Here is a 24,212-nt window from a genome sequence, read left to right on the forward strand (position 1 = left end):
TGATATAATTTCAATGTGTAAAACTTCTATAAAAGGATGCTTTGCTGTGCTAAATGTAATTATTTTATTACTCAAAATTGTAGTTAAAGTTAAATCTTGATTGTTTAATCTCCTTTTTGAACAGTTTTTTAAACTTTTATTTTTCAGTCAATTAAGTTAATTATAAAGTATGACTGTATATTCCACACTGCAATCTTTGTTGCATTACAGTCAGTTTTATTTAAATTGCACAAATGTATATCTCTAAAGGATTTACACCCTGAGCAACATGCTATACCTGCATCACCTTCCATCCTCAGACCCCCAGATAAGGACAAACTCTACAAAACTGGCATGGTCCAAACAATTACTTTCCCTTTCAGCCACAGCGTTTAATGCACTGAGAGGTTGTCATGATCAGCCTCATATTGCTCTGACAAAAGAACACATTCTCCTTTCAATGTCATCCTTCCAGTCTTCATAGCTTAATGTCAGACATACAGGGGGTGTTTGACCATACAGTGCCAAAAGAAGACGTCGTCACCCTAAAGCTGTCATTTCAAACAGCTGCATGTCAGAATTTCTAATGCAGCATGACAAATAATTACACTGAGTAAGTGGGTAATCGATATATTCAAGGACTTCACAGATAGTGGTGTCCTTGACGGGGCCAATTATCAAACAGCGCTCAGGTGGACCTTTGATAGAGCAAGTTTAAATATAAATGGTGATTTGAGGGCCAATAGACCAGGACTATACGCGTTAAAAAGGCTGCTGATTCAGCATGTAATGTGGCTTGGGGGAAAGGATGAGATCCAACACTGCTGGCAAAGTGTTCCTCCATAGTTAAACAATTAAGCATTGAGACTTACACCAACCACAGATGCTTTCAGATAAGACTGCCAAATGTCTGTACGGGCTGCCCTTGGTGCACAGTCAGGCAGAGTGAAACTTGAATCACTTTCAACGTGTACACACAATACGGTGCACCTGTAATAACAGCCTGGCAGTGTGTGTAACACCGGCGGTCTAGAGTATTTCTGGGAAGCCACATAAAGGGTGTTGTGGCGACAGTGTCAGTGAGCAGAAACTGTAACAGAAGAAAGCTGCCCGGTGTCTCAGAAGTCCCCGTGAATCTCCCGGTGCATACACGCAGCTGATGATACGTGTCAAAGTGTAACATGACGCCTTCATGAAAGAGCAGCAGACAATAACAGGACCTGCCTACAGGTCTGTGCTGTGTCTTTGCTACAGAGGACAAGGGGCCCCTCTGTTCACTTTGACAAACTTACAGTAGCATTCAGCATTAATGACTGACGTGACAATACTGTGCGTGTTAAAAACTGGAAATTAAAAGGACCCATTAACACAAATTAGATGTGGCCTAAGAATAATAGTTTTCAAAACACAGCTATTCACAAACCAAATTCTGGAAATCCAAACATGACCTCTGCTAATATTGCAGATTATTACAGCTGTGCAAACGCTCCCTTATTCCTGTACTGTCTGGGAAAAAATTAATGTGAAAGCAGTTGTGCAGAAATTACTAAACAAAAAAACAAACAACCAAAAAAAACACTTTTTTTTTAAAGAGGTTCCAGCCAGTAACCTTTGTGTGGGTTACATGGCACATGTCCATCTACATAAAACACGCTTCTGTTCAATACCCACAAATGATATCAATTTAGTGGTCCCCATGCATTTTTCCATCCGTGTCACGTGTTTCTAACTTGTGTGAGGTTTGCACTACACTTTGAACATAGAAGACACAACTTCACTCATACTCAGTCAAACAGTGTCGTGTGGCCACAGGTACAAGTTCAAATCAGTGTCTTTTTTTTTATACTGAGGTTCATTTTTGAACACTAGCTCCCCGTAGTCTAAACAGCTAAACGGAAGCAAATACAGCTGCAAACCAAGTTACTTACAGCAGAGACTGAAGCTTATCAGGGCTTCCACGCGTGTCTGCCCTATAGCTTTCACTTCAACCAGGAGAAAACATACACAACACGTTTGCTAATTTAACAACTAAACAACAACAACAAACTGCGCCTTTATGTTTAAATTGCCGCTCTTTAAATTTGTTGAGTCGTAAGTGTTGACGCGTTTAAAAGCAAACGCTGAATCTCGGTTTTGTTGATGAAACGAAGAAATTCAAGTAATGACGTTAAACCAGAAACGTGCAAACTTGAAACGAACACGTTTAATTGCAGCGCACAGTTTGTCCCGGGCGAGATGCCACCAGCTAAAACAGCAACAGCAGATGCGCAACATGTCCAAGACAGTTTCCTCCAAAAAAACAAACTACAAACAAACAAACAAACAAAAAAACCCCGCTAAAAGTCAGTGTGAGTGAGTTTTAGGACGGCAGCGTCCGGAGCGGCTCGTCAACAGCGCCAAACGTGTTGATGCCAGGTCGCTCCACGCGCTGTCAAAACAGAAAAGGAGGTAAAACAAAAAACAAAAAAACGCAGCGCGTGGACAGGTTTCACACTGTTTCTACGAAAAGTCCCTTAAAGCCTTCACACTCACAACACAGCACGGCCTTGCTGTTAAAGAAACTTACCCAATGACAAGAATGGTTTGGTTTCCATGTCTGCCTGGTAGGTTAGCTCATGCCAGCTGAGACGACCGCGTTTGGGAGTTTTACACAGGCGGCTGCTGCTCGAGCAAACCGGGGCTGCTGCTCCTGCTGCTCCTGCTGCTCCTCCTCCTCCGCTGCTGCTGCTGCTGCTGCTGCTGCTCTTCTTCAAGTAGACGGGACTCGGCGGTAAAAGTGACAGGTCGAAGTGTGATAGTCTCAGAAGATAACCTAATGTTTCTGTCTCTGTTTGCTCACTCAGCTGCTGCGCTCACACTCCTCTGCTCACCCTGTCGTGCTCGCTGTACAACAACTCCAACTACTGGAGCCGCACTGCAAAAGGGACCTGCACAGGGGTACTCCCACCAGCGGACACCGAGCTGCAGCGACACCCTCGACAGGAACAGGAGCCTTATCGCGGTCGTTCAAATTAGCGACTACCAAGGAAGGAAGACGAGCACGCAGAGTACGTTCTGTTTTATCTTAGATATTAAAAATGGACCGTTTTCCTGTCCGTACAGGTTTCCCCAATCACGTGGAACCCTTTCAGCTGAGCTGCGTATCTCCTGTTATTTTAACCTGGTCACACCTGTTGAACCAGGGCTGTTGGCTCAGTAGATACACGGTTCAACTGCTGAAGCAATAAGTCTGTTTCTCTCTAGAAGCTGCTAGAGAGAAACACTCCCCTACACAGTAATTATTCTCAATCTGATATCAAATCTGTTCATTCCTTTATAAATGTACATTCAAGGTTTGATTCCACCAATGTTTAAATAACTAAAACCCAAGCTTTGCTTGTATGTATACACATATATATATATATATATATATATATATATGTTTTCAGATTCTGTTTTCAGATTCAGAAAGCATCATATGAGACTATTTTATAATAAACATGAGACCAAAGGTGAAAAAACTTCTTAAAGGTTTTTAAATTCTGATATTTTGCCAATTTCTGACAGATCAGATCCTCCAGTCTATCAAAGATATATTTTGTTTATATTGTGTTGTACAACAACAAAAAGTACATCCAGCTCAAGGACATTGCACAAGCTAAAAGCTATATTGTATTTTTAAATTCAGAATACATCTGCTAATGTTTATGAAATTCATACTATGGTCTGCCAACATGGCATAAAAAAAAAATCAATTCATCTATTACAGATGTATAAAAGTTTGAGGCAGATTCACATAAGCCCATCGAACCACCCTAGAGTTTAACTCTAAAGCAAGCAGCGGCATGCTCAATTTGCATATCTCGCACTGCATTAGACCAGTGTTAGATCTAGATCATTTTGCCATCCTTGTTTTGCTGTATCTGGCCATAACAGTTTGCCTAATTCAAGCCACATCCATCTTGTGTGTACCTCCTTTCAACTCCCAGTCCTGAACATACTGAGGAGGTACATGTTTAAGGAGAGTGAAAAATGTGGCCCAGATTGATGGAGAGCACTACATATGTAGGCTTCATGTTTTCCCCATACTGTAAAATCCCTTATGCCATGCATATATGGGCAATGTAGGGTATGGTGTATATAAGCCTCCTGCAGCCATCCTCTGGGCCCCTGTGATGAGCCTGCTCCTATTAAGCACTTGAAGGTGTTCGCCACATTTGTACTGAGGCGAGATACATAATTAATGCAATGCATGGCACATCAAAGATCAAAGGCAGCTGTGCAAAATTAAAAAAAAGAAAAAAGTTAAGACTGACTGGGCACTGATTCAAGGTGTGTTTGTGCGCATGTGGGACAGAGAAGGTGTGTGTGTGTCTGAGTGTGCAGATGCGCGAGGGGGAAAAGGTGATTATTTCACACCAGGCCTTGCTATTGTGTGAATACTTCCTTCATCTATCTTCCAATTAAAGCGTTATCAATCATCAGATGGTGTCATGTTTGCATGAGGATGTTAAGCGGCTTAATTGGCTGGGTAAATGCTCATCAAGACGAGGAGGGAGGGAAGCGCAGCGATCGGACATCCTATTTGTCCTCGGTTCAGAAGGCTGTTGTGCCTCGGGCCTTTGCTCTGTAATAGAAGACAGACACAACAGTCCTTTTAAACACCTCGTTGAGGCGCCTGCTGCATTGAGCTACTTAATCCTCAACTTGGGTCATGATTAATAGCAGTCTAACCCTTCACCTCCATCAATATAAATTTTCTAGAGGCTGTTTTGGATTTCCTCGTGCCCTCACACTTTATCTTGCAGAAACCTCAAATCTACACTAGACCCTTAACTGCAACATCTCTTATCACTGTTCTTTTCCATATTCCTTTCTTTTTTCCTCTCTACTTTTAGCAATGTGTTTGGGCCTCAGGGGATGAGAGACCACCACTGTTACGATACACTCTACTATGGTTACTTTGACAGCCCCCCTCCTACTGTTTCTCCTTCTCTTAAAGTGGGTGATAAATGAGACAACGGCCTTTTGGTCTCCTTTGTACTTTGACCAATCACAACAAGCTTATTCGTATAAGTGATTATGGCCTCTTTTAGTAACAATGACAATGGTTTCGACTCCTGAGGAATGTACAGATAAATATGCACTAGAATTTTTTTCTATGAACAGTTTAGTCAGTAGCCACAAAATAGTGAAAAACACTTGTAATAATTTCTGATAACCCTGTAATTGTTTATCCAATATTATAAAACTCAAAAGAATTCAACTTATAATTATGAGTTTCAAATTCACAGAATTATCCATAGCCAATGACAATTAGACTTTTTAAAAAATAAATTACTTAAACTATAAATTGAACATGAAAACTGTAAATACTAAAACTGTAATCTACCAAACTCCTCCTTTTTTATAGCCAAGACTATTAACAAAATAGAAGAAACCACTTAAAGCAAGTTGTAAGACAGAAAACATTTTTTTTTAATTTCATGTCTCCTTTTTAACACTAATCTGTAAAGAAAGGACTGTGCTTTGAGCAGCACCACTGCAAGTGAGATCATTAGGGCGTTTGCTGAGGTGTTCAGCATTGTTCACCCCGAGGGAAGGTCTTGATCGTCACAGCCCCGGGTTCACATTCCTTAACCTCGGGGTCAGGGTTTTGTCTGAGGATAGCACTGAGGCAACTTCCCCTGCGGAAATCAACAAGAGCTGACACACTAAACACTGGAGACGCGCTCTGAGGCAGGAAGACCACTGCACACACAGAAGCACATATAATGTCATATATTTGGTTATTTTTCCTAAGAAAACTGTAAGGACAGATATAAAAGGAAAATGCCAGTGTGTCACATTTTCATACTTTACATTTTTGCTGACTTGAAAATTGTATATGCTGTGCAGTTTTAGCTTTCTGAAGCTCTTTTTCTTACTGTTCTAGGCAACCATTGGTGTCCATTCATTTTAGTACAGTCATTTAGCAGAGTCTTACACTATGCAATTCATCGTCAGTATTATATCATTACATCATACAAAGATTACCATGAACTCAAACTAATGGACAGTTTGGCAAATAATTTTTGTGACAATTTTACTTTTGGCTCCATTTTTTTTTCAAAAGATCACGTCTTAGTGATGGAAAAGCTTTTGCTATTTGTTAAACTTAAATTTAATAATCAATTCAGGTTTTGAATGTCACACTTACAAAGCATATTTCACCTCACATGCACAGAGCCAGTTTTCTCTACTAGTCCATTACTGTGGTGGTGGTAAGAGTTTTGTAGATATCTGCCCATCAAATCGAAGTGATGGATGGCATGAATCTAGGCAGTGGGCCAGGAGTCGGTAGTTAGAAAAGGAAAAAAAAAAGCACAATATTTTTCTAAATGATTAGAGCCCATTCTGCTCAGGGCTGTTATCAATATTGAACACTGGGTCGGCTGTATCACTGGCTCACCATGCTAGGTTTTGAACTCTACCATGAGCTGGGGAGGCTTCCTCAATGAGAACATCTGAAGCTAAGGCATGCATCATTCTTTAATATCGTATTATAGTGAAATTGGCTACATTTAAACAGACACAGCGATAAATCTAGTCAGCACTTGGCAGAAGCTGGCTTTATCACAGAAGAATCACTGTCCCCGCAGAGCATTATTATTTTTTTTTAACCTACGATTGAGACCAGCATTATTGCATGATGATGGAACTGCGGTGCTGCTGGAGCTGGCAGATTGAGAGGGTGAATTATGGCTGTGCAGAGGGTTGAAGGTGTAGTCAAACATTTATTTATTTATTTCTGGTCTGTTGTTGCGGGAGGACGTGATGTTAGGTAAAGAAAAAAAATATTGTTTGTAATCAGTAATTTGCATAGGACTTTTCAGTTCAGATTTGTGTAGTTTTCATCAAAATCCAATTCAGAAAAGTTGGACTTGTGTTGAGAAAAAGCTGACAGAACATTTTGCTCTGTTCATCAAAAAAAGTTTAAGTCAAGATTTAGAAAGTGTCACCTTGAGGATGTCCTTTGTGCAATCTATCTAAGCTGAACTGTGATTTTTAGTCAACCTGTCTCCTGTGCAATTTCTGTGTGCGGAAACCGAAAATAAAAGTGTGATCACACCTTTACAAAATCCTGCAATAACCATCACATCTAAGCCTTCACTCCACAGACCTAAAGAAAAGAACCCCATAGGTTGTGTGTGAATAGCTTATGATGATGGATATGTTTTATTGTTAGATGCCCTCTAATAGGCATAGTATTAAAGGCTGAGACAGGATAGTGGGTCGACAAGACTCAGGACTTTGATACAGAGGATTAGTGTTTGTTTCCAGATTTCATCCAATAGTCATAATTTCTTCTGTTAACCATGACAAGAAAGGTCTGGTACTGTATATCTGAAGGGTTGGGACAAATAACCCATATGGTTGTGTAGCTTGGAGGACTTGTTAGATCTATCATAACTATTCATATAGTTATGTTATTTTTATGTTACACTGTTCCTCTAACAAAACAGTGGTCTCAGGTCAGTCCTATAGAGTGACAGATTTGGGTGTGGGATAAATCATTGGCTGAATATTTTTGTATTTGCTTCCTTTTTAATCTTCGTTTATACTTAGGTGCATTAATATGATTCAGCCGCAAATGTAAGGTAAGTGAGTGCAGTAAGATTTGCAAATATTACACATCTAAAAAAAACACAAACTGGGATTACAATTAAATAAGAGTAAAAATGCAACAATATAAAGGTTTTAAACTAGAAGCTACCTTTTCAAATGGCACATTAACCTGAGAGGAGCCTGGGACTATCTGACATTGGTCAATAGATGTGTCCTAAGTGACTTCCTTTCCAGTCAGTACAGTACAGCTGGGAGAGAGTGTGACACTGTTGGACTTCAGCTGGGTAAACATTTCCCGCTGAGGCCAGAGATCTTATGTACACAGAGGGCACAGCGCACTTTCAGCGAGGGGGCCTCACAACCGCCGCAAGGATGGATGGGCTAATCAGGCCAGAGTCCACTGTGGGCACAGCAGACAAAATATGACAGCAGACCAGCCCCATCTGCAGAAACTAAGTGCTAATGAAGCTGTTACCAGCTTGGGCTAGGCCTCCACACCTCTCACATCCTGATATGCACTCATTTGTAAAGATGCACATATGTGCATCCTGCACATTAGGCAACCCTCAGACTGCCTGTGAAGGAAATAGACTCAGTGGTGCTTGAAAGAGACAGAAAGAGTCATTTCACTGGAGTAAAATAGAGTAACAGGGCACCTTTCAGGGGCTTCCTGCACACTCACTCACAGACCAGCACCGACCCATGCATGTGTGACTGCAGCTGGTATTAAACCTCTGTGAGTCAGGCATGGCGGATATGATGGGGATAATAAATGTTACTTTGCTGAAATCAAAGTAATTTTCCTTGTGTTTCAAAGGAGGCCTGTTGAGATATCAGAGCAGACATTAGTGCGTGTGGGAGGCCCAGTTAGCCCAGGGGGATGCAGAGAGTAAGAGTGATGCTATTTGTCTGGATTAACACTCAAAGGAGCTCATGCTGCTGCTGTCAGTTAGATAATCCACATTTACTATCTTCATATATTGTAGTATTAAGATCTTTATTTGTCTTAATTAGTAGCGGGCAAAAAAATCCCTGACAGATTTTGGTGAAATTGTGCAGTGGCCAAGAAAATACAGATTAGTCATAAATCAGGGGCCTTAAATCTGACTCAGTTCAACATTTGCATGATTATTTCTGTAAAAGCTGTAATTTCTCTCTGAAGGATTTCTCCAAAAGCCATGGCAATCCTCAGCACAATTGTTTGTCACTATGTGGATTTTAATGTATGTCTGGATTCAGGTAGGAAGAAATGTGATTGACATGATTTGCGTTAACATTAACAGTGTAGAGGCCTGCATACACTTAGCAGAAGTATGCATTCTTTTTTGAAATAAGATTTTTAAAAGAATGTGATTTTTTTTTTTTTTTTAGGGCCTGGAGTAAAGTTCAATCACAGTATTTTTTTTTGTTTTGCTACAAAAGTCAAAAAAATAAATAAAAAAGAGAAACATATTTTCAAAGTTTCTAAGGTTTTTGATGCCAGAACAGCTCTATCTTGTCAGCACGCTATTCCAGAGCCACCTTCCCTTTACACATTGTCTGCCTGTGGATTGTGAGCATAGTGAATGTGTTTGTGTATGTGTGTGTGTGTGTGTGTGTCTTAGCCACACTCTCACCATGATTTACAGCTCCTCTCACACTCTCCCCCTTCTGTCTGCTGGTCAACTGCCATGGTGAAGGCGGCTACAATGGCCGGCTACGAAGCACCATAAATCTGGATACTTCCTACCACTGTCTCCCACTTCAAGGGGAAGCCTGCAATGTTGCCAGTGTGATTAACCTTCTTCCTCTCTGTCCACTGCCCCCTGCACACACCCTCCAAACTCCATCCTCCTTCCCCCAACAAGAGGCCCTGCTGCAGTGGGAAAAACAGACCCTCCTTCACACCTCAGAGGCAAGGAACCTTCCAGATTTGCCATTCCTTCCCAAGGCAGGAAATAACTAATAAAGTATAATCTAGGCTGTGGCTGTCAGTTGGGTAAAAACAAAAAGAAATTGGAATAATATATAATAAACAATAATATATAAATTGTTCTCACAAAAAATACTATTAAGTATTAAAGAAAAACATACCTCAGGGGTTGTAGACTGTATTTTAAATAATGTATTGGACCTATATAGATCGTATGTAAACAAAAAAAAAAAAAATCCATGCAAGGAGTTACAGTATTCCTCCCCCACAATATGCTGACTATAAAAGCTAACCCTTTTTTCTTTAAGTTTTTATGAAAGTGCCTCTCTTCTCCCAATGACAAAGAAAAAAGTTTTCAATAGGCTTTCAAACCACAAAAGATGAGTGAAGCGATAGTCTCAGCATGCCAATTTGCAGCTTAGTAAGGAAGTTCGCTTGGTGCTGGGAGGTTTTTAGAGCAGGAATAGAGACGTGTTGTCATTGAGCTGCCCGAATGCATCTATGAAATTTCAGATAAAAACGGGAGGGCGGGAGGTGTGCTGTCAGCTGAGAGCGGGTCCTTCAGTGAACTGTGGCAGCAGACTATAACATGAGCCTTCAGCTGAAGCCCGAGCCTGCAGCCTGCGCCTACACACACACACACACACACACTTGAAATGCACATAAACATGCACTCGTAATCACCCATGTGAACACGACTGACACATAAAAAACTGTGTGTCTACACTGGCCTGGTTACATGCACATATGTAGACAATCTTGCACAAAAGCATAAGCAGGCACACTCAATTGTATGCACACATGCACAGACACAAAAAGGGCTGCACACACACACCTTCCCATACTCAATATTCATGGAAAAAACACACATAGATGCTTGATTTCTTTGCTGCCACTCAGACTCTTATTTTTGGCTTCTGGCTGAAGACACTGATGTATCATATTTTGAAAAACTGTTTATGGTCAATCAGACAAAGCCTCTGTAAATTAGTAGCTTGGTAGTAGTAGTCTGGTCAGTTAATAATCTATGAAGGTGGTATGTTAAAATAATGAGTGACGTGCAATATTTATAAATCTGAAATATTTCCAAGATGAGGGATCCTATTCTAAATGTAAAGTTGTGTGGTGGAGCTACAGATCTGTGTAGAAAAAGTGTGTATATGCAGGACACTAGACACAGAAATGGCATAGCACTTCTAATCATTAAATTCTAATGAATAAAGTTACTACTCTGATGTATGCAGAGAAGGGATGGGCAGGAACAGTAACTTAAGTCCAATTCAACACAAGCCCACAAATATGGGCTCAACAATCACTATTTACTCTAAAGATACTGTACTGTGCAAAATCATACTTATCCAGTATTGTAATTTATGGTAATATGTCAATATGCTTTTCTTTTATCTGTAATGCTATATAAATATTTAAAAGCATAATATTCAAATAACTGAAACTATAACAGTGAACAAATTGCTACTGTCAGTCTCACTGTCAGAACCAACACTATTCATATTCTCTGTACTATATTGCTTTTATAAGATGACGATAACATTCATGCAAGAACAAAAACATAACAAACAATGTGGCCATCACGTATGGCTACATCTATTTATACTTGACGTGGGTACTGCTTCAAAAACAGTCAATGCACTGACTAAAGTACTGATGTCAGAAGATTACAAGAATGAAAGAAGAAAAAAAATTGTGTGCTTATGTTGGCTCTCCAGCACTCCAACGCCACTTACAAAACAGCTACACACCCCTAATGACTATACTTCAGCAAATCTAGTATACCAGGTTTTTAATCTAAAAATATAATAATAGCATGAGAAAGAGAAAGTAAACAACACCGAGAAGGTGAAAACCAATAGTGACTCGATGTGTCAGAGACATCCTGATGACTAATCCTCATGTCCTGTATTCTTTGTAAACAGGCCTTGGTTTGGTGTGTTGTGGGTGGCAGAGACATAATCCTCTGTCGGCTGAGTGTTTGATCAGATATCATTAAGCTGAAACTCCCTCCCCACCAGTCTTTACCTACGCTAATAGAAAAACATAGCATCAGGAGCCCATTAGCCATATAATGATTTACACTAGAAAGACTTGCATAGAAGCCGCCACCTGCTCCCATGATCATTTTGTTCCTAAATCCCCTCCCTCCACACATACGTCTTAAAGCATGATGAGGTCATTATACCATTATTACAATAATACCATCATTTAAGTTCCAACCCTGCTAACAACACCTGTTTGATGGACCCTCTGAGATGTACATTCACAACAAGCTGCCAGCATCTTCATTTAGTTTTTTCAGCTGAGGCGAGAAAATAAATAAATGACAGAGCAATACTATTTATGCAAATCTCATTTCACATGCATCTTATGTCCTGCCACGCTTGCTTGGCAGTGCACAGCTGAGATTGCAAGGCAAATGACAGTGCAGAGGCTTAATATGACTGATTTCCTCTGTAATGATAATGCGATTGAGCACAGTGTTTATGGTTAGCACAAAGGGGACACATGAATGAGATAAGGTTTGTAGTGTGAATGATCAGCAGGAACTTTGTGGGCCACCTTTCTTCTCCCCAGGTTCAATCTGCCTCTGTGTGTGTCTGTGTCGATCACACACCATATGTGTGAAATCGACTATTGTACTGCAGTGATGTACGATTTGAACTAATGAATTACTGTCAACATGTGGTATTTATTGTATATGCATGCATTGTGTCACTTTGGCTCCCACTCTCCATTGTTTTCATCATACAACTTTTGCTCATTAACATCTGGTCAATATGGCCACTAATGCAGGAGCTAACTAAGACTGAGGGAGAAGTTTGAAAAAAATAATTAAGATTACTTCATTATTAGTGATCCAATTCAATCGATAATGGGCAGTGTGTCAAAGTGTAAGACAATAGAATCTGAGCAAACTGGGTACTTCATTTGCCCACTTTACCAATGTGTACACTGTCCTCCATGGCAGGACACTATCCATCCATGTTGATGCTGATTCTTGTCTGTTTCTTGTCTGTTCACATTGTCACATCACATTAGGAAAAACACTAGATGTAATAATCAGAATTCAGCCAATGGTCTGTCATGTCTCTCAGCCAGGACACAGCAGGACTCTTAAGGCTTCATTATCATATAACCTGACCGTGACTATCTCAAGCATTAAATCTCACCTTTCTCTACTTGACACTTTTCAATACTTGATTCCGAAGAAATGCTTTGATAAAAACTCAAGTTAAAGTATTCATGTAGTATTCATATTCATATTCATCCTCAGTTTCCATTAACTATTGAAGCTAACATTTAAATGTGAGGCAGTTTTCAGTATTCTAATTAGCCAAAGTACACAGAAACAAAACACTGAAAATGCATGATCTTATAAATGGGTATTGGTAATACATTTGTACTTTACAAGGGACCATCCTAAAATCCACTTCTCTTTAAAACTGTTGAGTCTATCTAATCATCAAAGTGTTGCTGGTTCAATGTCAATGAATTTGCTTATAAAGAGACCAAATAAATGAATATCAAAAAGGTCCTGTGTATCATGTCTCACTGAAGATTCAGACAGAACTGCAACATCAAAGCGTACTCACCCATCACACGTCCACATGTTGGACAGGCACCTCCACTCTGACAGAGCTGCTGTCATTTACATAGCACAGCAGAGAGACAGAATCAAAAGGCAGACACATCAAAAAGCAGACAAGTTTTTTATTCTCGTCATTTGAGTTCTGCCTCTCCAACCTCTCTATCCCCTCAACTCCTAATCATCAACCAAGCATATTATCATGTCACTGCTGGGCATCACATTCTCCTTCACAGGGGCCCCAGAGTTCGTTTCTCTCTCTCTCTTTCTCTTTTCTTCTGGGGAATCTGCCGTTTCATCAGAATGTGCAGGAGTTGCCACTTGGGTAACGTCATTGTAGGGATGGGGTCAGGGGCAGGTTAGCTTCCAGGACTGTCCAGAAAGAGAGGCCCTGGCCTGGCTATGCCCTGTGGTCTGCACACCCTCACCTCCCTCATGGCCTGCCCTCATCTTTGGCTTCCCGCCAAAGTGCCCCTGAGGACCAGTGATGCTCTGGGGGTCAGCAGCCTCCTATCTGCGAGGACACTTGGCTCTGTACAGGGGGTGAGATATCTTTTACAAGAGCTCTTGTCATCTGGACAGTGACTAATGAACCTAACTTGGTGACAGTTACTGATGAGCAGCCCCAGGCTGGTTTGGGGTCCATTGCTCCACGGCTAATGACACCAAGTGTGGCTTTGGCTCTCCAGCTCCTGCCTTGGAAGATTCTAATGTAGGTCTTATCACTTGTAGGTTGTCAGGCCACTAACACACCAGCTTTTGTTTATTAATAAAGCTCAGGTTCATACAGTCACCAGCAACAAGTAGCTGCTGGAGCTTTAGAAACACTGGATTCCCATCGCCTGATTCCTCATTGGCATCCACACAAAAGAGGCTGATGAATGGGCCCAAAAGGCCTGATAAAACATTAACATGGACTGTTGGTGTGATGGGAGGAGCACCGCAGAATAAAAGATGACTTGGTATTTTCAAGGCAATTTCATTCTCATATTTTCCCAGCAGAGAAAAGAAAAGAAAAACTTCACTGGGAAAAGAGCTTAAAACAAGAGTTTAATGAAAAACAGAATATTGTCATGTTGACGTCTCGTCATTTAGTGTGTTTGAGATGTGTAACCCATGCATGTAAAAAAAATAAAAAAAAATCAGCATTTTGTTTGCAAATATATGCAAAACTGGACAGAGCAGTGTTGTTCCGTCTCTAGCATCCCATCAAATGGACCATAAACATTCATTATTCACAAGCTCTATGCATGAATTATGTAATGTGATAGGCCATTCCCAACACTTTAGATGAAGGAGTTTTAATAGAAGGCAAATAAAGGATGCCAGATGACAAAGCAGCCCACAGTAGAGCCAATCCACCAGCCAAAAATAAATATATACAGTATGTGTAGTGAGTTTCATGCCACTGTTATTATATCCAGAGCACTGTGCCACAAAATCATGTATGTAAACCAGATCGTATATTCTGTTTCATCAAACGTAGACAGCGTGTTTTCATTTATTCTTTTAGTCCCGTTATTGTCTAATGCATCATCTATGTCTTTGCCATGAATGAACTGACTATAAATATTATTATTGATATTATTGACATTATTATTGTTACAGGTTTTTCAGATTAAGGGCTGAGAAGGTCTTGGTTTTACATAACAGTAAAATATTTGTTTTAATAAACTAAACTAATATATTTAATAAAGTATGATTAGCAGCCTTCATTTATCTATTGTGCTTTTATTAAGCTTATGACACCAGTCAAATATATGTGCATAAGGAAAATAAATATAAATTTTGCAGTGTCATCTTAGGACAACAGAAAGAGTTAAGCATTACACACAACTGCATCATGACCTTTGACTGATAAACACAAACAGTGAACAGCAGCAACAAAATCTGTAGAGTCACGTTGTACCACGCTGACAGAAATTTAAATTTCAGAGGCTCTCAAAGTCATAATTAAACCATCTGCACAAACTTTGCTGTAAATATTTCAACAGTTATGGACTAACCATTCCATCTGTGTATCCTCTCTAAGTTTTTTTTCCTCATTCTGATCCCCTATAATGTGATTTATCAGGAGTGGTATTTTGTTGCTGGGGGTTTTATTCTTTAATGTGCCTATTTCTAAATATATCTAGTTTCCTAAAGAGGGGAAGAAAAAAAAAGCACATTATTTTTCCCTGCCTACCTCCCTCTGCCCAACCTGAAGCGCTTATAGCTCCATGCTGAGGATGAGAGAGAATATTTAATTTTCAAAGATGAAAAAAGTGTCAGACCCTGCACTGTGCATGCAGCCAGGGAGGCCACAGCTTTCTGCTGCTTCTCTCACGGTCACCTGCTGTGAGCACATGGGAAAGAGTCAGATTTAATCTTTTGTTTTGTTTTCATTTGTCTGCAAACAATGAAATTACATTCTGTGGAGCTTTTCTAAGGGTCTTGAATTTCTGTAGTGTTTTTGGCTATATCAACAACTATATTTGCTTGCATAATTTATCCCCATTTTCCTTATTTGGCTCATTACATACTAGAAGTTCATAAGCCACATACACATAAGGCTGCATGAGCTGTAATATACATGTATATTGTATTGTATTGGATTTGTGATTTATTTGCAAAACTCTTTACATGCAATATATAGTTTATTTGTTGTAATGATTCTCTATATGCACTTGCTGTAAAGAGCCTTTAGAAGCACAGGGCTGTCACTACTCATTTCTTTTCACACATATAGAGTATGTACATCCACATTTGTTGGCAGCTACATGGCTCAACTGTGAAATGATCTGGTATCTTGCATCAGATATTACACCTCAGTCTTGCCCTTTAAATATCTTTCTTCCTATTTCAAAAGAATCCTCTAACATAAAATGTAATGTGCTGAAATAAAACGCAGCACTTATAAAAACACACTCTCTTTGTTCATATGTTGTGATAGAATGGTGGGAAATGAATAAAAAAGCTTAGCCATAACACAGAAGAACAATAACGTGTGCACAAGGACTTTAGGACGAAAACTAATCATGTTTTCCACAGCGGGATGGAGAGCGGGACTGCATGACAGAATTTTAACCCATTCTTTTCATCTTTCCAAAGACTGTGCTTTGGTGTGGGGGTGAACAGGAAACAAACCTTATGGGATTGCTTTATTTAAATTCATATGTAGTTTGCTTTGCGCCTTTGCCTGCTCATTGTTTGCATGTACACTGAGTCTGTGTGAAACAGAGAAGCCATGCAGAAAAACCCCTTCCATCGCCTTTTTCTGCAAACTGGCAGCACTGGAACGATACATCGAACATATGGAAAATTCCTCTAAAGTGTGACAGAAGACATATAAATGTGGGCCTACCCCTGCACCAGTGAATGCAGCACAATCAAGGCAGTGTGTGCAGAGGTGAAGGCCTCATAAGGCAGCCCAGTGTCTCGTAAAAACTGCTTGTCGAGGCGTCTTTAAACCCTCGTGAAACATACAGTGTACATAAGGAAAGGAAGGGTGTCATTTGTATATGCCTCTGCATAGATCTTGTAATTAAAAAAATATCATTTGATTTTAATTACAGAGAAAGGCAAATGCAATACGGGAAGAACAGGGACACATTTTGAAATTGTGTTTCTGAACTGCAGGGCTGCTGCAAGAGAAAAAAAAAAAAGTTTTAGTGTAGGTCTCCTGCCACCCACAACACACCAAAGCAAGACTAGATGATTAACTGACAAATGAATGAAGATCAAATTAACTGTCTACAACTTGATCAGTTTACAGTGTAAGTTGTTTGTCAAGTATAGCAAATAATTGTTGGGTTTGGATTGTTAGTTGGACAAAATAAGTAATCTAAAGACATCATCTTGGGCCAGATGGAGATGTGGAATTCTATAATTGATATCAGATGTACATTGAACATGTAAAATTTTCCACCTCTATTATCTAACACTGTTTTTTTGCAGAGAGGAGATGTTCATGTTATGTTTGAGAAGACAAGACCATAACTCACTACATCTGACTGCAACCCTGGTGTCAGCACAGCAGGAAGCACGACAACAAGATATGTCATCAGCTTTGTGCATAATTACAGCCAAGATGGATGGCTCGGTCGTGTCCGCGCCCAACTGCTGTCCATTTTTCTTTCTGATGAACGAGGAGGGAGACGGCACCCTATCATCTGCTACATCGCTTACTGGCGGCAACAGTAAATCTCCCGCTCAATGTCACCCTAAGTACAAAATGGCACAGAGGGCGTTGTGAACTGCATTGGTTTGACCACATAGATTTTTTTTTTTTTTGGCAAGCAGCTTAATACAACCCATAGCTTTATTGTTAAGCGACATCACACGATCATGCGAGACAGCATCAGTCTTTTTAGCGAATGCCCCACAATGACATGTTTATGTTCAGGGTAGAGTAGTATTAGTAATTACGAGGGGAGCTAAGGAGGAAGTCAAATAGTGACAAACTCTATGTTGGCGGAGGTCAGATGAGGCCAGGTGGGAACTATAAAGTATCAGATATTTACATTTATGAAGTCAGATCATGGGTTGTCCAAATGGACATTTTTCATGAGCCCATGTTAAATGGAGTTGAGTGCGTGTTTTTCTATTGTTAACCTGCTGGGAAGAAGTTAGTAAAGCTCTCCATCTCTCATGAATTCCTGGAAGAAGTATGCTGACCTTCCTACAACTGGCAAAGAAGGTTGATTAAATGCTTTTACTCGCATTACCCTGAACATGTGCTTACACTGAATGCAGAGTGTATTTCGGAGGAAATGCAAGTGCAAACAAATCCAAAGGAAAGACACAAATGGGCAAAGCAGTCATGGAAAAACAATTTCAAAAATGGCTAGTAGAAGGTTTTTCTCCTGTACTGATATTACATGACTCACTTAAATTCTCACTTAACTTATACAGGAAGAAGAGGACAAAGGATAGATACAAAGATAAACTAGAAAATAACAGATATAACGAGTTCTTGGTAAAGTTAGAGATCAGTCCAAACCCTAGCTGTCATTTGTCTTTAGGTAGTTTGGACTGTTCTGAGAAAAGCCCAGATCCAGAGCAGGGTCCCCTCACACAGTTTCTTAAAGGCTCTTTCTCTTTTTGTGTTCTCCTGTTCAATCATGGAGTTATGCCTTTGCCTCCCAACTCTCCTTTGATAGCTGTTTGTTCTGTGGGGCTTTGACTAAGGAAAACCCTGTGAATGAGGAAAACATTTTATATTCTGCATTTCCTTCACGCAGGCTTGCTCCACGTGCCTCTGACTGTGACCCAGCAGCACCACATATGCCAGATGGATGGTTTTGTTGTGGAAATCGGAGTGTGAAAAGGTGGGATGGAGGGTTACCCCAGTGGGCTGTGTTTGTGTTTTGTTTTTGCTTTGTGTTTTGGTCGCTTTGGGTTGTTCCTTTCCTGCTGTTCGCTTGCCATCCCAGATCCCGCTAACTCAGAAATTCTCCTCACCCACCTCTTTCTCCCCTCTTTTTTTTATTCCTCTTTTTTCCCACTCACTCCTCCTTTGCTTCACTTCTCAGGAAATAACTTTCTATTGCCTTTTCCAGTCCCAGAGGACTGAGAGATAAAATCCCTCCTCGGTCTAGGGGTTTCTGTGAAGATAGCGTAACAGTCTTTTCTCACAGTCACAGCTCCAGGCTCTGTGAGGAAGCCTCTGCCCATCCTTCCCTCCCTCCCTTCCTCCCTCACTCCTTTCCTCTTTCGAACTTTCTCTTGGCCAGATTAGAGTACTTTTCAGCTGGATGATATAATTTATGAGGAAGCAACAAAACAAAAGAGGTGGGACTGCCAAAATCTTCCTCATCCTCATGCTTTTACACATGCCATCCGGACTGGTGCAGCTACTGTAACTTGTTTTCAACCTGCGAACATGCCAAAACCTTTTACAGCAGTTACCACAAAGGAAACAACTGTATTAATGCCATCACTGTATGTAGAAGTGAAGGTAAATTCAACCAGAATCATTAACTTTTATTTTTGGCCATACTATTGAAGCAGCTATGTCTCAGGAAGCCTGGATGGATCACAATTTTGTACAGGCATTTATGTTTCCCAGCCTTCCTAAAGCCTTTGATCATCCATGTACAGTATGTTTCCTCAATAGCACAATCGTATGCTGTGAATGGTGCTGTCTGTCTGTGTCATCCCTAGTGATTTATACAGTGTGTAGCTTGCCTTTCACCAAAAGTCAAATGGGATTGGCTTCAGGTCAGCCATGACCCTTTACAGGTTAAACAGCAAACCTAATGGATGGACCTTTGTTTCTGACCAAATTCAAAGGAACTAACAATTTCCATATGCCTCAGATCCATCCATTATCTATACCTGCTCATTCCTATTCAGGGATCAGCTGGAGCCTATCCCAGCTCCCTTTGGGTGAAAGACAGGGGTCCACCCTGGACAGGTCACCAGTCCATCACAGGGCCACATAGAGACAAACAACCTCACACACTCACACTCACTCCTATGGGTAATTTAGAGTCACCAATCAACCTGACATACATGTTTTTGGACTGTGGGAGGAAACCAGAGTACCTGGAGAAAACCCACACAAGCACAGGGAGAACATGCAAACTCCACGCAGAAAGGCCCCTGCTGGGTTTCAAACCAGGAACCTTCTTGCTGTGAGGCAACAGTGCTACCCAACAAGACACTGTAATGCCTGCCTCAGATCTACTTTATGATAATGAGAAAATTTAAATACACTAAACTAAGATGGCAAACATGAAAGTTATCTGCTGACCTCTTCATGTTATCGGCAGCAGTTAGCATTACTGTGCCAATAAAAGTTTGGTAGTGTGACTATAAACTCTATAAACTATAAACTATAAACCCACTATGTGCCATGTTGATCATGGCACATAGTGGGTTGGACGGTGCAGGAACTTGGTGTGTAAATGTGTGCACTGTATGTGTGTTTCAGTAGCTCTGAGGTTTGAAGCGGATTGGCCATAGTGTTTGTTTAACCTTATCAGTGGTTGTCATCCATTCAGGTCGGCATAGAGTGGATTTCAAAAAGGAAACTCCATTTATTACTTTCATGTGAAGTTCACATCCCCCATAAATGAGCCCCACACTATGAAAACAACCATTTATATGCAGTATTATTTTAGCAGACTTTAAGCCTGCTCTGGTTATGTAATTGTGACTTATCTTAAACTCTCTTTACAGAGGTTTATACCACAACATTCTAATATCTAAAACCCAGGGGGGAAAAAAATGGATATGGAATAATAATAACAGATATATTTTCCCCATATGAATAAATAAAGATTCTTGTATTAATCTTCATTCATCTTGATAATGTCTTTTTTGGGTCTGGAGAATTCATTTTGCAGCAGACAAAAACTTTTTTCCCTGAAAACATTTACAGTCCAAGAGAATGATCAAGAGGCAGTGACCAGTTTGTGTGACCTCTATTCATCTTCTTTGCTGTTTTAATGATTCAGACTTATTCTGACACGTGGCACTGCTGCCTCAAACAATAATCACAGAACCTTGCCAAGAAGTTAAATGGTGGTGATTAACGATGAAAAAAGGTCCCACTTGGGGGAGAAAAAAGCTAACAGTTGACAGCTCTGCCAATATAGTATATTTTGCCGTTAGTCTTATTTTGGAAGAGATTAGTTTACTTAGAAAATAAATATGAATAGGTTTAATTTCATGGGCAATCTCATACGAAGTGTAATTTGTACCTTTACTCTTATTGCTTGTGTAGCTTTTTTGACCTAATTCTCTATGTGAGTGGAAAATACCTAAATGAAAGTGGATGATATCAACTGTGTCTGAATAAATTAATTCATATGCAACAAGTTACAGTTAGGAGGAACTGTCGCTACATTTCTGCAGTAACACTAAATGACTAAAATTGCAACAGAATCTCAGGTCTGATACTGTCTATCACTCTGCAAACATTTTCAGTTTAGTCTCAATATTGTCATAATTTCTTGCTGCATGGGTTACCCAAGTCCAACACAGCTTGGGTCAGATTTGAATCAATTTCAACAGAACAGCATGGCTTTGTATACCACAAGCATTGGCACAGAAACATTGCAACATTAGCACATACACAATAATGGACCAAGAGGTTCATTGCGATTGTTATTTTAATTAGTGCATAATCTTGTGATTATTTAGTCTATAAAATTTAAGAAATGAATAAGAATGTGCCTCAAAACAACTGTCAAAAACCCAAAGATATTGAGGTTATGTTCTCATTAAACTAGGAAAAAAAGCAAATCCACATAATTGCAGGCTGGAATCAACAAATATTTGCTATTTTTGCTTGAAAAACAACTATTGATTAATTGATTTTCACATAATTATCTCTTAATTTACCAAGAGTAGCAGCTTTAGTTTAAATCTGCTTCTGTATTGTGTGGGCATTGTGATTATTGCCTAACTGCCCATTCTTAATAGTCCGAATTATAATCACTTATTTAATTTAAGGAATCAGCAGTTTATTGTGGTCAGCATACACCCATACAAAACCATTACAAAAATCTATTAAATCTATTAAAATATTTTATTGCCTAACAGAATCTGTTTTTGTTTCAATGTTCATGATTCATATTGCATTTAAAAGCACATGTTATTTCATGAGAGTCTTTGTACTCTTTGCATTAATCTTGAGTCAAGGGTCCACATCGACAGCTAACGACCCCTAACCGTCCGTAAGAGCAGCAGCAGCAACAATAACAACAGCCTCCAGACTTTTGGACAGTAGTTTCACTGATTCTCCTACACACAACGCCTGTTATGTGTGAAAACAACTAACTAACTGGAGTTGAGTGGGATTCTCAGACAACAATTTTCAATGTTCACTATTGTTGTGGTTGATTTATGATGTTGCTGTAGGAGTCCAAAACCCACAACTCGGTCACATCAGCACTGGTGTGGTCCTACGCATTTCATCTGACAATGCAGGATGCAGGCCAAGCATGGCCCTGGCAAACTGCCTGAAGGAAAATCAGTGAGAAGCATGGAAATTGTATTTTCATTGTTTACTGTATCATTCTACACATCAGGGGTTGTGTCCTAAAGTTTGTTTTCCTTGTGCTTTTATGGCCTATAAATATTAAATGATTATCTAGAATTAAAGGAGGCAAATTTGGTTGAAGCATTGAACTCGATGAATGCAAATAAAGAGCGAGCAGCTTCCTCGGGGTGGGTGACATGAAAATATTTTTTCAAAAAGTCTAAACTGAATTAAAAAACAACTATTGTGCATGAACAAAATATTTACAAAGAAAGTTCAATAAAGGGGATACAGTTCTTTCTTCATCAGTCTCAACCTTAAACACCAATAAAGTGTGCATACACTTGCAGTCCTTGATAGATGACATTGTACATATAAACTCTGTCTGTGCTCCTCCTCTGCAAGGTCATAATAGTGAGTTCAGTGTGCCATGTTCCTATTCCTCCTGCAGACTAGACTATACAACACAGCCGCAGAGAATAAGGTCATGTTTCCATTAAAATCCTAATCTAGAATCATTGGACATGTGGACTTCTCATGAGTTATTGACCAGAGATTAGATTTATTTCTGACTATAGTCCATTACATGGCATACAACCCTGAATCCCTGTGTTTCCTTTCATTACAGTGTACATCCTCAGAATCAAAGAAGGGATTGAACTACATTTTGTGAGTGTTTCTTTTCTGTTTGACCCATTAACCCCGTACCCTCCCCATGCTCCCTTTCATACACAGGAGTCCACCAAGTCAAGCAGAACAAAATAAACAGCAAACATACACCGTGACCACAGCTTAGCTTAAAGTATCAACCTTTCACTGCTACATTCACAGAAAACCACCAGCGCTGCCTCATTCAAAATCCACACTCCCACCCACACCAACACACAGACATTCAACCACAGACACACATTTATAAATCCTGCCTGCAGATAACATCGTGTGTTCCAGCATGGAACATGAGGGCACAGAGACACTCCCCTGAAGTCATGGGATATTGCCATACATTACTATTTTAAGATTGTGACAATTATGACGTGAGTCCATTAATGTTTCAGAAAGTTGCACAGGAAGTATCTATGGAGAGATTGAAAGCAAATTAATGCATGCGGCAACATTAAAAAACTTGGCAGAGAGAATCGGAAATATGTCAATGAAAGATGCAATCTCTAACAGTAGCCAAAATCAAAGATCATAGATTAGATCCTTTGTTTATATAAGGAAACACCCTGAAGAGTCATGTCACCTGAGGTAACATCCTTCACTGCTCTGTCTATGAGGGAAACTGATTTGTTTATGGCTAAATAGCCTTTGTTTACTTAAGACTGACCTTTCTCTTGACCTCCACTCTCCATAACGCTCTCATCCCTATTATTTATGTGTGTGTGTGTGTGTGTGTGTGTGTGTGTGTGTGTGGTGGATTAGTACATGCTTCTACAGAGTCATCAAATTGCCACCTTAAAAAAACACTTCACCATAAATAAAACAGATTTTAAAGCATATTTTACTTCCTCCTCATATTTTTTTGTTATGAGCAGTGGGTTTGCACTGTAAATAAGGCAGTAGTTAAACAGCACTGTCAGCCTCTTGTGGCACCCCGCGTGCAGGATGTTGAAAGTGTAAAACAACAAGCTGGCAGTGGAAACATGAGTAAATAGAGTGTACGACTGTTGCACAACAGCACGCAGTCATGCAGAGCGCCAGAGACAGTGGTTTCGCTTTAGCTCTTCATCTCTTATGGTAGAAATCCAGCCTAAGACTGGTCAAAACTTCATCCACGTGCAGAGATGGATGTTCTTTTTTAACCCTTTGGCTAAATAATAAAGGAAAGGTATGGGTAGTCAGTTCTTGCTGGTTGCGCAGCCCAGACAGGGGTTGACAGGTTTTATTCTTACTTGCGCTCAACATTTTGTTTTTCTGTGGCAGAAGTCACACTTTCCATAGCAGTATTTCCGTCTATGGGTTAAAGTGCGTTGCAAACAAAAGAAAGAAACCACTCAACTGGCCAACTTCCTGTTTTCTCACATGATGCCTGCTACTTTGGCATTTAGGCATACTAAAGGCATTATAGTTATATATACTTACTTACATACAACATTGATGTAACATGGCTGATCTCACAAAATGTACCCATGTGAGTTTTTTTAGCTCTTATGTGTGGTATT

General features: G+C 39.9%; 1 protein-coding gene across 6 annotated transcripts in view; it reads right to left on the minus strand.

Moving 5' to 3' along the window:
* Positions 1-24,212, minus strand: part of rxraa (retinoid X receptor, alpha a) — a 136,555-nt gene that overhangs the window by 95,072 nt on the left and 17,271 nt on the right. The window contains exon 1 of one of the 6 annotated variants that reach the window (XM_026296875.2): positions 2,546-2,899. The exons of the other annotated variants lie outside the window; for them this stretch is intronic. Within the exon in view, the coding sequence (XP_026152660.1) occupies positions 2,546-2,573 (28 nt within the window). The 5' untranslated portion in view covers positions 2,574-2,899. Of the gene's footprint in view, positions 1-2,545; positions 2,900-24,212 lie in introns of those variants that run through there. 6 annotated transcript variants of the gene reach the window in all.

The sequence above is a fragment of the Mastacembelus armatus genome, chromosome 12, assembly GCF_900324485.2.
Source record: "Mastacembelus armatus chromosome 12, fMasArm1.2, whole genome shotgun sequence".
Taxonomy (NCBI): Eukaryota; Metazoa; Chordata; class Actinopteri; order Synbranchiformes; family Mastacembelidae; genus Mastacembelus; species Mastacembelus armatus.